The 16,698-nt window shown below is 43.1% G+C and overlaps 1 protein-coding gene across 4 annotated transcripts in view; it reads right to left on the reverse strand.

The window, feature by feature from the left end:
- Positions 1-3,274: 3,274 nt before the first annotated feature.
- LOC308118776 (mitogen-activated protein kinase kinase kinase kinase 4-like) overlaps positions 3,275-16,698 on the reverse strand; it is an 82,280-nt gene continuing 68,856 nt past the window's right edge. For 3 of the 4 annotated variants that reach the window (XM_080478324.1, XM_080478323.1, XM_080478326.1), the window contains 13 exons: positions 15,808-15,905; positions 15,173-15,351; positions 14,736-14,853; positions 13,039-13,410; positions 11,604-11,718; positions 10,653-10,820; positions 9,844-9,987; positions 8,372-8,506; positions 6,700-6,800; positions 6,381-6,530; positions 5,703-5,862; positions 4,829-4,968; positions 3,275-3,514 (listed from right to left, as the gene is read on the reverse strand). In XM_080478324.1, coding sequence (XP_080334450.1) covers positions 3,431-3,514; positions 4,829-4,968; positions 5,703-5,862; positions 6,381-6,530; positions 6,700-6,800; positions 8,372-8,506; positions 9,844-9,987; positions 10,653-10,820; positions 11,604-11,718; positions 13,039-13,410; positions 14,736-14,853; positions 15,173-15,351; positions 15,808-15,905 — 1,964 coding nt within the window. In that variant the 3' untranslated portion in view covers positions 3,275-3,430. The remainder of the gene's footprint in view (positions 3,515-4,828; positions 4,969-5,702; positions 5,863-6,380; positions 6,531-6,699; positions 6,801-8,371; positions 8,507-9,843; positions 9,988-10,652; positions 10,821-11,603; positions 11,719-13,038; positions 13,411-14,735; positions 14,854-15,172; positions 15,352-15,807; positions 15,906-16,698) is intronic. The other variant, XM_080478325.1, reaches the window with a different exon arrangement.

The following is a 16,698-nucleotide window of genomic DNA, read 5'->3' on the forward strand; positions in this document are numbered from 1 at the left end:
TCTGTTTTAAACAAGAAGAAAGCTGCAGAACGAGAGTCAGAGGTGGAGAAAACTGATGGTTCCAACACCACAAACTTCCACTGGATCTGTTGGAGATCCTGCAGGAAGGAACGGAGAGAGAGAGAGAGAGAGAGAGAGAGAGAGAGAGAGAGAGAGCGAGAGAGAGAGAGAGAGAGAGAGAGAGAGAGAGAGAGAGAAAATGGAGAGAAAACAGAGAGAATGGAGGGAGAGAACAGAAAGAGAACAGAGAGAGAAGAGAGAGAGAATGGAAAGAGAACAGAGAGAGAATGGAGAGAGAATAGAAAGAGAATGGAGAGAGAACAGAGACGAGAGAGAACAGAGAACAGAGAGAAATGGAGAGAGAGAACGGAGAAGAGAGAGAGAACAGAGAGCAGAGAGAAATGGAGAGAGAGAACGGAGAGAGGAGAGAGAACAGAGAGAAATGGAGAGAGAGAACAGAGAATGGAGAGAGAACAGAGAGAATAGAGAACCCAGACTCCAGGAGAGAGACCGTCGTAGCGACTGTTCCGATGCAGTGAACACATCAGCTGAATAAGCAAACTGCAGATAGAAAAAAAAAATAAAATAGAGAAAACTGTCACAGAGAAACAAATTGTTCCTCAAGAGTAAAAAATTGTCCTGGTTGCATAACCGACGGTAGCGGTGTGATGGAGGAGTGACTCACTGGCTCTGCATTCCTGAGAGTTAAGGAGGATCCTGCAGAACGTTCCAGTGTTTACACTCAAATCCACCGTTCTGAGGTGAAGACCAGACTCACGTCTGAGTCCGACTGGCGTCTTTCTTTAAACATAAAGTTTTGTTTGAATTCAGGACAACATCCAGATTATAGAGCGTCTTCCTCCTTTAACATCCAGATTATAGAGCACCCTCCTCTAACGTCTATATTATAGGGCATCTTCCTCGCCTAACATCCAGATTATAGAGCACCTTCCTCCTCTAACATCCAGATTATCGAGCATCATCCTCATCTAACATCCAGATTACAGAGCATCATCCTCCTCTAACATCCAGATTATAGAGCATCTTCCCCCTCTAACATCCAGATTATAGAGCATCTTCCTCCCACTATAATCCCACACATAGCAGGCCTTCCTCACACCGTTCAGCTCAGTTTGTTTGCACCAGCAGGAAGGAAACGTGCAGAACATCCTGTTCCTCTCTGGTCGACTGAGAGCAGAAAGTGTTGCGTGTTTTGGGATTTCTCCACATCGTCCGTCTGTCCAGGTGTGACGCTGGCCTGGGACTGACTCAGCATATTTCCAAATTCATCACCGTGCAGTGAGACGCGGCAGTGGGACACGAAACACCCGAGGATGAAGTCCGCAAGCTAAAGTCGCGGCGGGCCAGGTGAGGAAACGTCTCCCACGGCGACGAGACGCTCGGAGACGCTTTGAGAAAACAACAGTCTGTCTGTAATTCTGCAGAATAAAGAAGGTTAAACCACTTTTTCCATCCTGCTGACGACATGCGCAGCTTCTACGTATGCAAACAAACGTTCCTCCGAAGTTTGGTGACGCAACGCGTGGAGCCGAGGAGGACGTGTGTCGCTCGTACGACACTGACAAGACACACTCGTGCGAGAAGAAGAAAAAAAAAAACCAACCAGCACGTCGTTACAAAAGACATCCGTGTGTCGCTGTCACTACTTCTCTTTTAAACAGACACGCACATAAACACACGGACAGGAAGTCCTGAGCAAGAAGTCTGGAATAAAACAAACACTCTTCCTACCATCTGCCTCCGTCTTTGTTCGAAATGCTTCCTTCCTACTGCGCTTCAGTATCTGGAGCAAATCTCAATTTTCTGCAAGTAAAAATCAGAATTTCAGTGATTGATGAGACACAAATGGGACTTAATGATTATTAAATCGCTCCAATTTAATTCCTTTTAGTTAAGTGTTTTTTTTATATATTTAACTGTGTTATGTATGTTTGTATCTGGTATTTAAACCTGTATGGTGCCGTTTTTCCTCAACACCACTTTTTTTTCATCGTTAGAATTTGACTTTGTGATTTTTTATTTTTTTGCCTTCATACATACGGAAACCAAAAAAAAAAAAAAAAAATGTTTGAAATATTTTTCTTGTGTTGAATGTCTCTGCTTTATTTACATTTCGTCAACTATAACTATTTTAACTCAAATTAAAAAATAATTAAAGTTGGCCATCATAATATTAACATTATTATTTGTATGCATTTATTTCATCAGGACACGTCGGTGTAAATCATGAAAATGTGTAAAGAATTAATGAGTTAATAAGATTTAAAAAAAAAAAAGAAAACAAGTTTTTATTTTTTGTTCAGGAGAAAAAAACTTTAAGATTCCTTTTAAAGTTTATTCAAAGAAAAAAAAAAACCTTGAGTAAAACACAGGACTTCCTGTCACACGTGCACACACACACGCGCACACACACACACACACACACACACACACACACACACACACACACACACACACACACACACACACACACACACACACACACACACACACACACACACACACACACACACACCTTTATTTTAAATATCTGACTATTCACAGCAGTTTGGAGTTGGTCGTGTGTGGTGGTGGTGGTGGTGATGGTGGTGGAGGGGGGGGGGGGCATGACACTATCCAGAAGCTTTAAAGAACTTTATTGTACATAAACACCTTTCTTTTGTTTTTGAGTTTTTTGTTTGTTTGTTTTTTTCTTGGATCACACCCACGTCACGTTCCTCCGACACAAACACACCGAACAACTTCTGTGGTTTTACAGTAAAAGCAAGCAAACGGTGGGTGGATGTGCGGAAATATGTTATAAAAACAAGGTAAAAGACATGTTTAACTGCACGTAGTTACACTTATCTCCGAGGAATAATCATCATCATCATCATCATAATAATAATAATAATAATAATAATAATAATAATAATAATAATAGCAATGATTCAAAAAAATACTATAGTGAGATCCGTCTGCGTCGTCCTCCCTCCGTGTGTGATCCATCGCTCCTCCTCCGTCCGCAGAGTCCAGCTTTAAACTCTTGCCCGCTCCTCCGTCAGCAGTACTCGGACCAAACAGAAGTACATGTACACACACTACTGGAGCATTTATACAACCCCTCCCCCGGAGGTTTGGGGGGGGAGGGGGGCTCCCGCACAAGGTAGTAGCAGTAGTAAGAAGAAGCTAGACGACCTCGAGCCCGGCGACGACGCAGGACGACAAAACCTCAAAGCCTCCATCTTGATTTCTCTCTTCCTTTTTTTTTTTTCACATTTGATTTCATCCGGTGGGTTTGTTCGATCCGGCGGGACGTCGACGGCAGGTTCTGAGATCCAGTGTTAGTGAGGGGGGGAAGATGAGGAGGAGGAGGGGGAGGGGGAGGGGGAGGGGGAGGGGGAGGGGGAGGGGGCGGAGCTCTGGACCTCTACCAGCTCAGCAGGTTGCTTCGGCCCAGAGTCATGAAGTAGACCTGGCTGGATCCTCCGGACCGGACCGAGGCGAAGAACACCTGAGGACGACACGGAGCCGGAGGAAGAGCTTTTATAGAGACGAGACGGATTTCAACTTAGAAATAAATAAATAAAATGTGATCAGTGACCACATTGGTCCAGATAAAAGCTGGAATCAGGTCTGAGAGACGGTCCCCCCGAGAAATTCTGCAAACTTCATGAAGCAAAACTCGACTTCCGCCTCTTTTGTGAAAATGAAATTTTCGATTTTATATTCAGCGTCTTTAATATTCAGAGTACGTCACTTCCAGTATGAGAGAAAAAAAGAACGCGCGCCCACACAAAGAGGGAATAATAAGAAATAAAAACTAGCCGGTCTGCAAAAGCCAGACGAAGAGGAAGAGAAACTTCCGCAGCTGAAGACCTGAGAACAAACTTCACCCTGAAAAGAGACAATCTGACCACTTCCTCCAGAAAGAAGATGAAAATGTTTCAGGACTTTCATGACCAAAGTTTCACCGCTTTTGACCACTTGTACTTTATTTTTTGTTATTGTTTCTAGTGTCTTAAGTTGTTTTAACCAATTTAGTTTTTTGTATTATCTTGTTTTATATTGTTTAAGCTATTTCAGTCATTTCATCTTTTTTTATTTTTTTTGCAGTTTTGAAGCAATTTTAATTGTTTTTAACCACTTTCAGTTGAACAAGTCATTGTAACTCGATCGTGTTTAGGCCTCGTTTACACGACAACATGTTGGGTGTGCGTTTACACGACGACGGTGCTCGGAGTGGCTGAAACCACAACTTTTGTAAAGTGGCTTCCGAGGTGGAACTTTTTGAAAATGCTCCGACTCCGAGGAAACAGAGGAAAACTAAACCTTTTGAAAATCATCCAATCATCAACTTTACTGAAAAGCTGACAGCACCCACTAGTGGCCTGACATGCTAACTAAATCGTTGTCAGCATTTCTGCCGTTTCCGTGGCGAGAGACGTCGTTTTCAACGTTTCCGTGTAAACGCAAAAACAATGCATTTTTACGTGAAATATTTCTGTGTAAAAGAGACCTTTTTTTTTAAAATACAAATTTCAGCAGTTCTGTCGGTTTGACATGTTTCTTGAGGTTTTAGTCATTTTAGTAAGTTTTCAGGCAATTCTTTCCATTTTGTCTTCTTTACCTCTTTCACACGGGCAAAAAGATAAAAAACAAACAAACTTTCATTAATCTTTTTTCACGGAACCACCGAGAAGCTGAAGAGCCTGGTGTGGTGTGAGTCACCTGAAATGAGTTATTCCTTAAAAACTATTAGTTACATTACTAGTCTTGGTAAATAAGAAAGAAGTGGTGAGCTGCGGAGTGAGAGTCGGTCTCTCACCTTGTCGTTTCTCTCACAGAGGAACTTGAGTCTCTGGGCTCGCTTGTGCATAAACACTCCGTCTAGATGTCCCGTCTCCACCGAGCGGATCTCGATGGCCTTCTCCCCCCAGCCCATGATCTGGTTGGAACGGATGTAGGCTGGAGAGAGAAGGAGAGGGAGGGAGGGGGGGGAGAGAGGGAGAGAGAGAGAGAGAGAGAGAGAGAGAGAATTTTAATCGTCCATTGTATTGTTGTATAATGTATTTCAGTATTTTGTATGAATTTTAGGAATCCAGGTGTTGTAGGTTATATTTATAATGTGTATTATAATGTGTTCCTTCTCGTTGTGTTTTCTGTATAATGTGCTTTTAATATCTGCAGGAATTCTTTTATGAAAGGAGGTGCTACATTTTAATGCTTACTGCTAATGTTATAATGTTTTACTGTATGTTATATTTGTAAATGTGTATTGTTATGTTGTGTGACAGCAGATGGAAACTAGCTATGGCTAAAATCTTTTCTTAAGGATTAATGTTTTTGTACATGGTCTCTGAAAAGTGAACTAAATGAATAAATGAAATAAATCTTGAGTTGGCTGGACCGCTAAAATAGTGGCGCAACAACCTTTAAATTTAAACTTCACCGACGTCTCAGCTCGGGTCTCAATCAATGTAAAATATCTGTAAAATTTGGTGGTTTGACGGGCAGATTAGAGCCTCTAGCGGGTCGGTTTTGGCCCACGGGCTTTATGTTTGACACCCCCTGCCGTACATGAAGATTTTCATACTTTTATTTTACAAACCAACATATTTGGTGGTCACATAATTGACTGTTTGCCTGCATCAGCTGCATTTTCACCCACTGAGGTGGGCATCGCCCCTCCCCCGACTCACCCACTGAGGTGGGCATCTCCCCCCACTGCAGCACCACGTCCTTGGTGATGCGTCCGTACGTGTTGACGTAGACGCCCTCGTCCTCGTAGCACACCAGCAGCTCGATGCCGTCCGTGTTGGGCAGGATGATGATGGCGTGAGACTGGATGTTGGTTTGGATCTGGAGGGAAACGGCACACGCACACATGTCAGCACTTTTTTTCCATTTAATCAATTAAACATGATTTAAGCTTCATTTTTAGGGAGAAGACGATGAAACGTTTAGGTAAAGATAGCAAAACTCTACATATATTTAGTTTAAAAATATATATATTTTAGATATATGTATTCATTTTTTATATCTTTTAAATATATAGTTTGTTTGTTTTTTGACATACATTTTGTATTATTGTAATATATTTTACTTTTTTTTATTTAAATATATTTTTATGTATTTTGTATATGTTTTTATATATATCTTTATATATTTTATATATACTTTGCTCGTTTGTTTTCATACATTTAGTTTTTACATATTCATATAATTTTGTTTTATGTTTTGAAGCCGTGTTATCATCACTCTGAATTATAAATACGGCGTGAATTTGTTGAAAATGTTGAAAAGTGTTAAAATTGCAGCACTGTGGATTAGATTGTCACTAGTATTCCACAGTAAACACGTGTGTGGTGTGGTCTTACGTGAGTGGGCAGGTAGATGTCGTAGACCGCCCCGGAGTCCACGTCCACGGCGTGGAAGCCTGAGCAGGAGCCGTAGATGACCTTTAACCTCTGGCCCTCCTCCACAGTGAGATCGACTAGCAGGGGTTTGTGCACCAGGTCACCAAAAGACTGAGGGACAAGAGAAAGAAAACTAAAGAAAAGTTTCCTTCTCCTGAAATTCCAGAGGTGAAAAACACCCAAGAGGAAAGCGGCGTGTCATCGGCGTAGTGCCGTACGGTTCCTACATGACCGTCACGGAGGTCCACAGGGAAGGTTGAGTTTCTCCGCAGGTTCTTACCTTAAAGGCCATGAACTTGTGGTATGGTTTGGGAGCCCAGGCGTAAACTTCGACAGAGTTCTTCAAGGCCAGAACCAAAAACTTAATCCTCTCGTATTTCACTGGGGACAGAAAAAGAAACGCACAAAAACATCAGAATAAAAGAGCACAGCTGGAATCCAGGAGGGAAAGTGGATCACGTTACAGATTACGTGCTTCAGACAACGATCTTTTGGAAAGTGTCTCGTTTCTGTTTTGTTTGACTGGAGCGATGAAGCCTTTCAGCCCATTTTATTGGATCCGAACAGGAAATTAATAAATATGTCACTTTTAAAACAAATAAATCTAAATTTGGCATAAATGATGAGTCTTTTCTCTTAAAGTCCGACCTTTCAGATCCTTTTAAAACAAACTATAATCAGTTCAGATGAATGGCTAAATCTAATATGTGTTTTTAATCTTTTTATTTTAATTTCTTTGAAAGCCTCAATATTTTTCTTGTGTTGAATTATTTTTTGCAGTTTTAGTTGTTTACCTTGATGTTAATTTTAACTAAGTTTTTAACCTTTTTTAAGCTTTATTTTCTTAACTTTGTGAGACTTTTTGCTACATTACTCTTTTTTTGTCTGATTCATTCTGTAGAAGTAAAGACCGATTGAAAAATTCGAACTGTGTCTCGAACCCTCATTTTTTCACTCTGCATTGTTGGAAGTTCCTCAGCGGTCCACGAGTGCAGCGTGAATGAATGTCTAGAAATCCTGGAGAGGAAATTAGTTTCCTCAGCAGATGAACTGAACAGGAGTTTCCAAGAGGAAGTTTCCGTCTCTGCTAAAATGTCCGAGGACATTTTGAGTTTTCACACAGTGAGACATCGGGTTTGGGTCTTCACAGCATTTCTTTCCTAATCGAGGGATTAGTGTGTTTATCAGCATTTTTATAGTGGGAAACGAGGACGCCTTTGTAGCCCATCATAGAGTTGAACTAAAATGATGAAATAAACGAACGTACAGAAAAATACCATGTTTCAATGTATTTCCATCACAGATACTTCTCCATGTTTCAGTCTGGATGGAGAACCCGACTCAAAAAAAAAACCTTCCCTTTTTCCAGCAGTTCTGAGGCATCGTAACAACCAATAATATAACGGCTTTTTTTTATTTTTATTTACTTTTTTATTGTGGATTAAAAAACAGCCACAACCAAGATGTTACCCAGATATTACTCTAGACGTTCCCTGAGATGCTACCCTAGATGCTAGACCCGGGGTCCTCAATTCCGGGCCTTGAAGGTCGGTGTCCTGCACGTTCTGATCTCTTCCAGCTTCAGCTCACCTCAATCAAGCTTGTAAAAAAAGCCCAATAACGAGCTCTTATTGCGTTCAGGTGTTTTGCAACTGGGAGAGACCTACAACATGCTATGTTCCACTAGATATTACTTGAGATGCTACTCGAGACACTATCCTAGACTTTAAACGAGACGCTACCCTAGACGATACTGTAAACGTTCCTCGAGACGCTACCTAAGACGTTCTCCAAAATGCTACCCTGGACGTTCCCCGAAACGCTACCTGGGACGTTCCCTGAGACGATACGCTAAACATTCCCCAACACGTTCGCCGGGACGCTACCCGGGACGTTCTCCTCTCCTCTCCCAGCATCTGCGTCCATAATCCTGCAGTCGGATGACGACTTACCAACTTTGTAGTGGACGCAGCCCTCCAGGTCTCCCACGGTGGTCCAGCCCTGCTTCTTCTCCACCTCGGGGTCATTGTGCAGGATTTTGTTCCTCAGCCAGGACAGGTAGTACACACGGAGCTTGTTCTTTTTACCTGAAGTTCATCCGAACAAAGGAAGAACCCGTCACTTCCGCAGTAACACTGATCGCAAATTTTACCATCAGCTTGTGTCGCTTAGCGGTCAGGTCGTTGTACTAAAAGCTTCTTTACATACAATGTGATGCACAACATTTCTACAGAATGATGGTCAGACCTCCTCCGCGTTGTATCCAAGGAACTGTAACTGTACCACTCATGCAGTATCCTGACCTTAGTACCTGGTCAATAAAAACGTGTTTTTATTGATGTGTCCATCTAAATTGACAAAAATCCTCTTTTTCATTCCTAAAAACAAAACCTCCTGAACTCTCAGCTCTGAAAACGCCGTGGAAAATCTCATGTGCCAGTGTTTATGCCGTCTCCTGGTAATCCGATTACAACAAGTGACTGGAGTTGCATTAAGCGTTTTTACGTCGAACACGTGTGCAACTCTGCGGCCTTTTCTTCCATCATGGAAACCTCGAGTGTGTGCGTTACTTTAGCACACACACACACACACACACACACACACACACACACACACACACACACACACACACACACACACACACACACACACACACACACACACACACACACACACACACACACACACACACACACACACACACACACACACACACACACACACACACACACACACACACACACACACACACACACACACACACACACACACACACACACACAAAGATGACCAGACATGACTCTGCCGGCGGAGCTTTGCTCCACATCCGTTCACCTCAAAATATCTGTTGTGACACTCGAGCGTGCGACGTTGAGAAAGAGAAGTGAGGCAGCGAGGGCACTTTCAATCTGACAAACTTTGAATTCAAACGCATCGAATATTTCTGCAATAGAAACCAGAAAGTGGCGGGAAAGAAAGACGAGAAATACCTTCCTCTGCAGGCTGATATTTCTCTTATATTAGATTAGACTGTATCGTTGTTGCATGCAGCAGGCTTCTTTAGCACCGATAACATTTGGTGTGTTTGCCTCGTCTTAATAAAGAAAAAAAATAAATAAATCAGTGTTACTGTAGTTAAGCTAAAGTTAAATAAGAAGAAATGAAAGAGGTGGGACGACCGCAGGTTATTTATTGAGGATTTAAAAGATTGAAAGCTTCTAGTGACAGCACTTTTACTACGATTAACAATCCCGTTTTTTCATTTGAGATTTACTAGGATACGTTCAAAAGTCTGGCCGAACTACGTGATGTGAAATAAAAGCCTGTCCGAGGAGTAGAGGCCGATCAAACCTCTAAAACTGGATTTTCACATGATGAAAACACGTTTTGTTGCACTTTGGGTTGCGTGTGTGTGTGTGTGTACCTGAAATTGTGACCAGCACGTTAAGTCCCTCCAGCACGTCCATCTGCTGGAAGCGCCTCCGGTTGATCAGAGGGTAAACTTTTCCCTGACCGCTGCGATCCAACAGCATCAGACCGCTCTCCGTCCCCACCAACAGGTTGACTCCTGACACACACACACACACACACACACACACACACACACACACACACACACACACACACACACACACACACACACACACACACACACACACACACACACACACACACACACACACACACACACACACACACACACACACACACACACACACACACACACACACACACACACACACACACACACACACACACACACACACACACACTATTAAAGCTTTAGCTGCCACCTGGTGGTGAAAAGGTGTAGCCACAGCTTAAGCTGAATTTAATTCAACTGAATTAAAATCCTTAATGTGTAAAATGAATATACATTAAAGAATATTACAAATATATATTTAGTAATCTTTTTAATATCTATTTGTCAAAATATAAATTAAACAAATATAATAAAATGAAATAATCCATTAAATCAAAACAAGTGGATAGAGTCAAAAATACATAAAATCCATCAAAACAAACCTACCCGGCACATAAAAAAATTTATATCATGTAACTTTGTACGTCACTCTGTCCGACTCTTTCACACCAACAGTTTATTTCAGAGTCAAATTCAAATGTCTGTTTTTAAAATCTGTGAAGCACAGGTAGAACATGTAAACTCGCCACACAGCGGAAACGAGGGCACCCTGTGTCGAGTGTTGACTCGGTAAACGTGCGACTCCTCACCCCAGAGCGCAGCACAGAGGATCTCCGAGTTGAACCTCTTCTTGTACTTGCGGATCTCGGGCGTGTCGCTCTGGGGGCGGGTGTTGACCGGGTTCACGTTGACCACCGAGCCTTTCCGCGACGGGTCGGCTCTCAGCGCCTCCGCCAGCCGGGCGTCGTTAGCGTAGCCTAAAAGGTCAAAGGGAAGGGCTTAAGGTGGGACGGTGCAGGATGTGGAGGTCACCGGGCGGGGTGAGGGTCGGTCAAACGGTAGGAGTTAGAAAAACACTCAGCTCCTCAGTTTGCTGTGAAAACAGGAAACTGAACAAATTGAATTGTTGCTAATATTCGCTATGCGATTAAAACTGCACTGGAAGTTTTCATCACTTTATGAAATCCTCTCTACAATCTGAGTTTAAATAAATGATTAGATGATAATTGAGCAATCTATTACAGGAGTACTGGAGGTTTTTCTGAGGTACTGTAGCAGCTTTCTGTTGTCATATAGTGACATCTAGTGGCCCCAGATAGAATGTACCGATATATTCTAATATATAAGTCGCTTCGTACCAGCTTAACAACTGAAAATAAGTTTGACTCATTTGTCTGGAAAATAGAGTATTTTATAATCCTGTTTTTTATAAATGTTGCAATCATTCAAAAATACTTTCTTGCTTATATTTTACTCCTTTGACAATTTTTTTTACTATAGGTACAGTTATATTTATATATATATTTACAGTGTGTGTATGATGTATGAATACAGATTATTATAACGAAAAGCAAGTACCACCTAGTGGTCACACATAGTTCCTACAGCCAAACTATTAAAGAAGTTTGACTTATATTCTGGTAAATATGGTAATTATTCAGGCGATTTCTGCAGTATGATCGTCCAATAAATCACAGAAAAGATTTGTTTGACAACTCTCCAGCTATAAAGTGTAAATAACAAATGGCGAGTGAACTTACCGACATTGTTGAGGGCGCTGCCGGTGGATGGAGAGACCTGGAGGAGGCGAGGGTCGATGAAGGGAGTGAAGGAGGAGGAGGACTTGTGTTTCTGCATGTTGTTACTAGACTGGCTCTGCAGAGAGAACGTCAGCAGGTTAAACGGCGACGCTGCGGACAAAACATTCTCAGGCGGAGACGACTGAGCACCGACGACACAGATACACATGCAGTCGATCACAGGGTGAAAACACGTCGAGGTAATGATGAAAAGGGACAAAAAAAAAGAAGAAGGTATAAACATACAGATGCTGAACACAAAAGGGTTTAAAAAATAAATAAAAAAATCTAACAAGAGTAATACTTGCCGTGGGCCTCCTAACTGCCCTGTGTGTTATGATCTACTGTCACATTTTGTTTGCTGGAAATAGCGACATTAAGGAAGAAAATCATGAGATTTTAAATGTTGATTGAAAAGTTTGTGAACTTTAAGTGAATTTCTCCACTGAAGAACATTTCTTTGAGCAAAAAGAGCGACGTCGGGACAAAAAGAAAAAAAGGGAAACCTGCTACATCAATCAGCCACAACATTAAGACCACGTGAGTAATATTGTCTCAGTGATTGTTTCTAAACCACCGAGGTATGGACTCCACCAGACTCCTGAAAATCTGACCTCCGAGTTCCTCAGACCACTTTTGATAAGAGAAAACCCAAATCCTCCTCAAGCTCGTCCAACATCAACTCTGAGGACAAAACGTTGACTTGCTGCCTCACCCACTGAGCTGCCCAGACCACGAGAATAAAACAATACTAAAAACACAACTCTGTCAAACTTTATTTAAAAAAAATGTAAAATGCTGTATCCTCTTGCCTTGGATTACTGTAATAAAATTTTCCCCCAGACTCTAACCTGTTTTCATAGCGATGCTAAACATGTAACTGCAAGCTAATGCTCATTATTTAAACAATTTTTAATTTAAAATAAATGTATGAACATAATTTCTTGTGTTAACATATTCACTGATTTACAATAAAAACTTTGCTCTGAAATACTTTCAGAGGTTAAAATAATTGATTAAAATATATTTAACAAGATTAATATTTTTTAACGGAGTCCCACCACTGGTCATAATGTTGTGGCTGATAAGTTTAAGGCGCAGAAGGTTTGAGGGAGGAAATAGAAATGGTGAGAAGGCGCAGAGGAGTCACAGTTCCAGTGGTGGCCTGTCGAGGGCACTGTGCTCCATCTGTGGAGTAAAATAGTGTGACCAAGAAGAAGAGTCCATTCAGCTTCTAATGTTTTGTTTTTACAGGTTTCACCACATTTGACACGGCAGGCTTGTAAAGGGATTCGAACCGGGCTCCCACACACTCAAAGTCACTCCACTACGACGATCTAGCTGCTCCTGCTCTAGGTGACATGACTCCGGACGACCCTGAAGCTGGGTGACATACCTCTGCGAGGATGCCAAGCTTGTCCAGGGGGCTCTGGGGGGACATGGAGGAGGGGCTGGCGAGGCTGGAGGATGAGGGGGAGTTGGATGCGGTGGAGGAGGGGGAGGAGTGGTGGCTCTGCTGGATCAGGTCGGGGAGGTGGTGGATGCGGCCGGCAAAGCCGTTCCTGTCCGAGTGCGGAGTGGGGGGGTGATGGTGGTGGTGGTGCGGTTGATGGTGGTGGTGGTGATGATGGTGGTGGGGGCTGGGGGTGTGGTGAACGTGGCCCGGGCCCGATGGCGAGCCGGGGCCGGGGGCGAAGCCCGCCAGCAGGACGGGGGTCTGCGTTTGCCCCGGGCCGGGACCCGAACGCTTTCTGCTGTCACCTGCACTCTGGAAGTAAAAAGAGGGGTAGACAGCTGAGGGTCTACACGTGATCCTGAGGAGCTCCGGAGGAGGGAAGGTGTTCGCTACAGTGAAGGACAGTCTACAGTGGCTATTCTACAGGCCCACAGGAAACGCCCGTTAGCACGCCGTTAAGCTCAAAAACTCTGATGCTTGTAAATTTAATTCTCATCTTTCTGCTTGAAATGTGATCCGATCGACTTCTAGAGCTGCATTTCCACCACAGGAACTTTCTGAGTGCCAGGAACCATTACAGCAAGTTTCCCCAAGTACTAAGAACCACCACAATATCTTTACCAGAGTACTAGAAACCATTACAGCAAAAGTTACACCGTGTACAAAGAATCATAACTGAAACTTTGCCCGGGTTCAAGGAAGCTTAACAGGAACTTTCCCAGAGTACCAGGAACCATCACAGGAACTTTACCCATGTACCAGGAACTTTCCCAGAGTACCAGGAACCATCACAGGAACTTTACCCATGTACCAGGAACTATCACAGGAACTTTACCCATGTACCAGGAACTTCCATAGAGTACCAGGAACTATCACAGGAACTTTACCCATGTACCAGGAACTTTTACAGAAACCTCCCCGGTGTACCAGGCACCAACCTTCCCCAAGCACCAGGAATGATCACAGAAACATTCCCTAAGTACTGTAAACCATCACAGGAACTTCCTTAGTGTACCAGGAACCATCACAGGAGCCTTTTCTTTTTAGAACCAGGCACCAACATTCCCCAAGCAGGAATGATCAGAGAAACTTTCTCCAAGTACTAGGAAACATCAAAGTAACATTTATCAGGAGCAGGAACCATAATCGGAACTTTACTCAAGTACCAGGTAATTTGTACACCTCGGAAAAAAAACGTTAAAACAGGGCGTGTTCTGCAGTGCTGAACATTTCTGATTCCGAACCTGATCTTTATAAACAATTAACACATTCAAGTTTTTAGTTCCTTTAAAATCTGGTGGAAATACACCTCAGAGTAGATTATTTCACATTTTTTGATCATTTAATGATGAAAACTACGTACATGTACTTACATTTACTTAAATTGTTAATTTTAATATAATTAAGTTTTAAATGAATATACAACACATCCTGTACTTTTAAATGGGTGTTAAATTGATCGAAAGTGTAACCAAACCTGTAAAAACGAATGTGATTAAAATTAAAATCTGTGTGAGAAGAACACAAGATGAGGAAAACGAGGCACAAACAGAGTGGATCAACACATTCGGGGAACCAACAAATCAAATGAAGGTGACTGAAAGGTGTTCTTGGCGTACTCCGGTTCCCGGCAGTACCTGTCGGACAATCAGCGTGCTGTCTTTACAGGGCGTCGAGCCCGCGTCGCTTTCACCTTCATCGTGTACGATCATCGTCTTCACCGACTCCGTTTCTCCGTTACTGAGCCGGGAGGAGCTGCAGGAGGAAGGGAGAGAAACGAGTTATTCTGCGGGTTAGATCAGGGCTGTCAAACACTTCTTAAACTGAACATTTACTGTGTCTAACAATATATCGTTCCTTTAAATTTATATTCTACCCAAGAGTTAAGATTTTAAAATGTCAACAATCGTAACAAATATTGACTCGTTTTTTGTAAATAAACTAGTCATATCATCAACGGGTTTTTGAGTGGAAAAGCGCCATTAGAGTGAAACCGTAACCTCACACATGTTCTGAGACTCGAACAGGGGATCCTGCCAATGTGAGGTGAGCTAACCACTCGGCGTGTACGTACACGGCTCGGGAGTCCTCCGGTCCGGATGTAGACTCCTCTCCGGCCTCCTGGTCCACCTCTTCGTCGTCGTCTTCGTCGGTGGTGTCCGAGTCCTCGCTGGAGGACGAGTAGTCCGTCACTTTGTTCGGGGGACGCACGTCGTCCACCGCACGCAGCTCTTTGGCCAGCGCCGTCAGATCCTGTAGGCCAGGAGGAGCCAGACATGATTAAAACTCTTTTAATCCACGTTGTCTTGTGGTTTGACACACTGGTGATTAGTTTCTGTTAATCTGCCTGAAGTGAGAAAGCTGCAGAGAGAATCCAGGTTAGAAGCCAGCGGAGCGGAGCGGAGGAGGAGAGAAGATGACGCTCTGCACGCTGATGCAGCATCGGTTAGTGGATTAATCATGAAAACCTGGTTAGAGCTGCAAAGATGAACATTAGACGAAGTTCGTTGGGAAAAGCATGAATGAGAGAGAGAGAGAGCAAACGATAAGTGCAGAAAAAAAGTCTTCAGCCAAACAGATCGCTCAGTCAGACCTCACAGAGTCACACAGGAGGAGAAAAGCCTCGGTTCTACAGGAGGAGGAGCAGCCGCCTGGTTTCCACACAGCGAGCGCTACGTCTAGAAGCTAAAGGTCTACTGAGCGTCTCACCGCGGGTCTGCTCGGCCTCACCGCCTCCCTTCTCTCCTCGGGCTTTTTCCCAGCGTTCGCCGGCCGCTGGAGCGGCGAGCCCTCCGACTTGGACGAGGCTGGGGGGTTCGGAGGCAATCGGGTCAGTTCATCGGGAACACAACGGGGGGAAATGTGTGCTTGTGTCGCTCGGGGTGTCAAACACCGGACGGAGGAGGTCGATCGCAGACGGTCGGAACTGAAACTGATCATCGTCTCAAAAGATACAGTCTATTATTAATGTAACTTTGGTGGCAGCCGTGAGCTACATAGGGTTGTTTCATGTGTTTTTAGTGAGGTATTACGGAATGCTGTGCAGGTTTTTATCCAAGCTGACATTTTTCTGGAGGAGAGACGAGAAGTCTACAGGTTTCTGTGAATTCCTAAACAGAGAGAGAGAAAGATAGAGAGATAGAGCGATAGAGAGCTAGATAGAGAGATAGGTAGAGAGATAGGTAGAGAGATAGAGCGACAGAGAGCTAGATAGAGAGACAGGTAGAGAGATAGAGCGATAGAGAGCTAGATAGAGAGATAGGTAGAGAGAAAGATAGAGAGATAGAGCGATAGAGAGCTAGATAGAGAGATAGATAGAGAGATAGGTAGAGAGAAAGATAGAGAGATATAGCGATAGAGAGCTAGATAGAGAGATAGGTAGAGAGATAGAGTGATAGAGAGCTAGATGGAGAGCTAGATAGAAAGATAGGTAGAGAGATCGATAGCTAGAACTTTATTGATCCCCGAAGGGAAATTCCACTGTCTCATCAAAAGAAAACCTAAAAACATCAACTACACTTCCATCCATTCACCACTACTTCATAGGGGTGAATCGAATAAGTTAAATAAGTTAAGCATCAGTCCTGGAAGGCAGCCACA

The sequence above is a fragment of the Lipophrys pholis genome (assembly GCF_963383615.2).
Source record: "Lipophrys pholis genome assembly, chromosome: 13".
NCBI classification, from domain to species: domain Eukaryota; kingdom Metazoa; phylum Chordata; class Actinopteri; order Blenniiformes; family Blenniidae; genus Lipophrys; species Lipophrys pholis.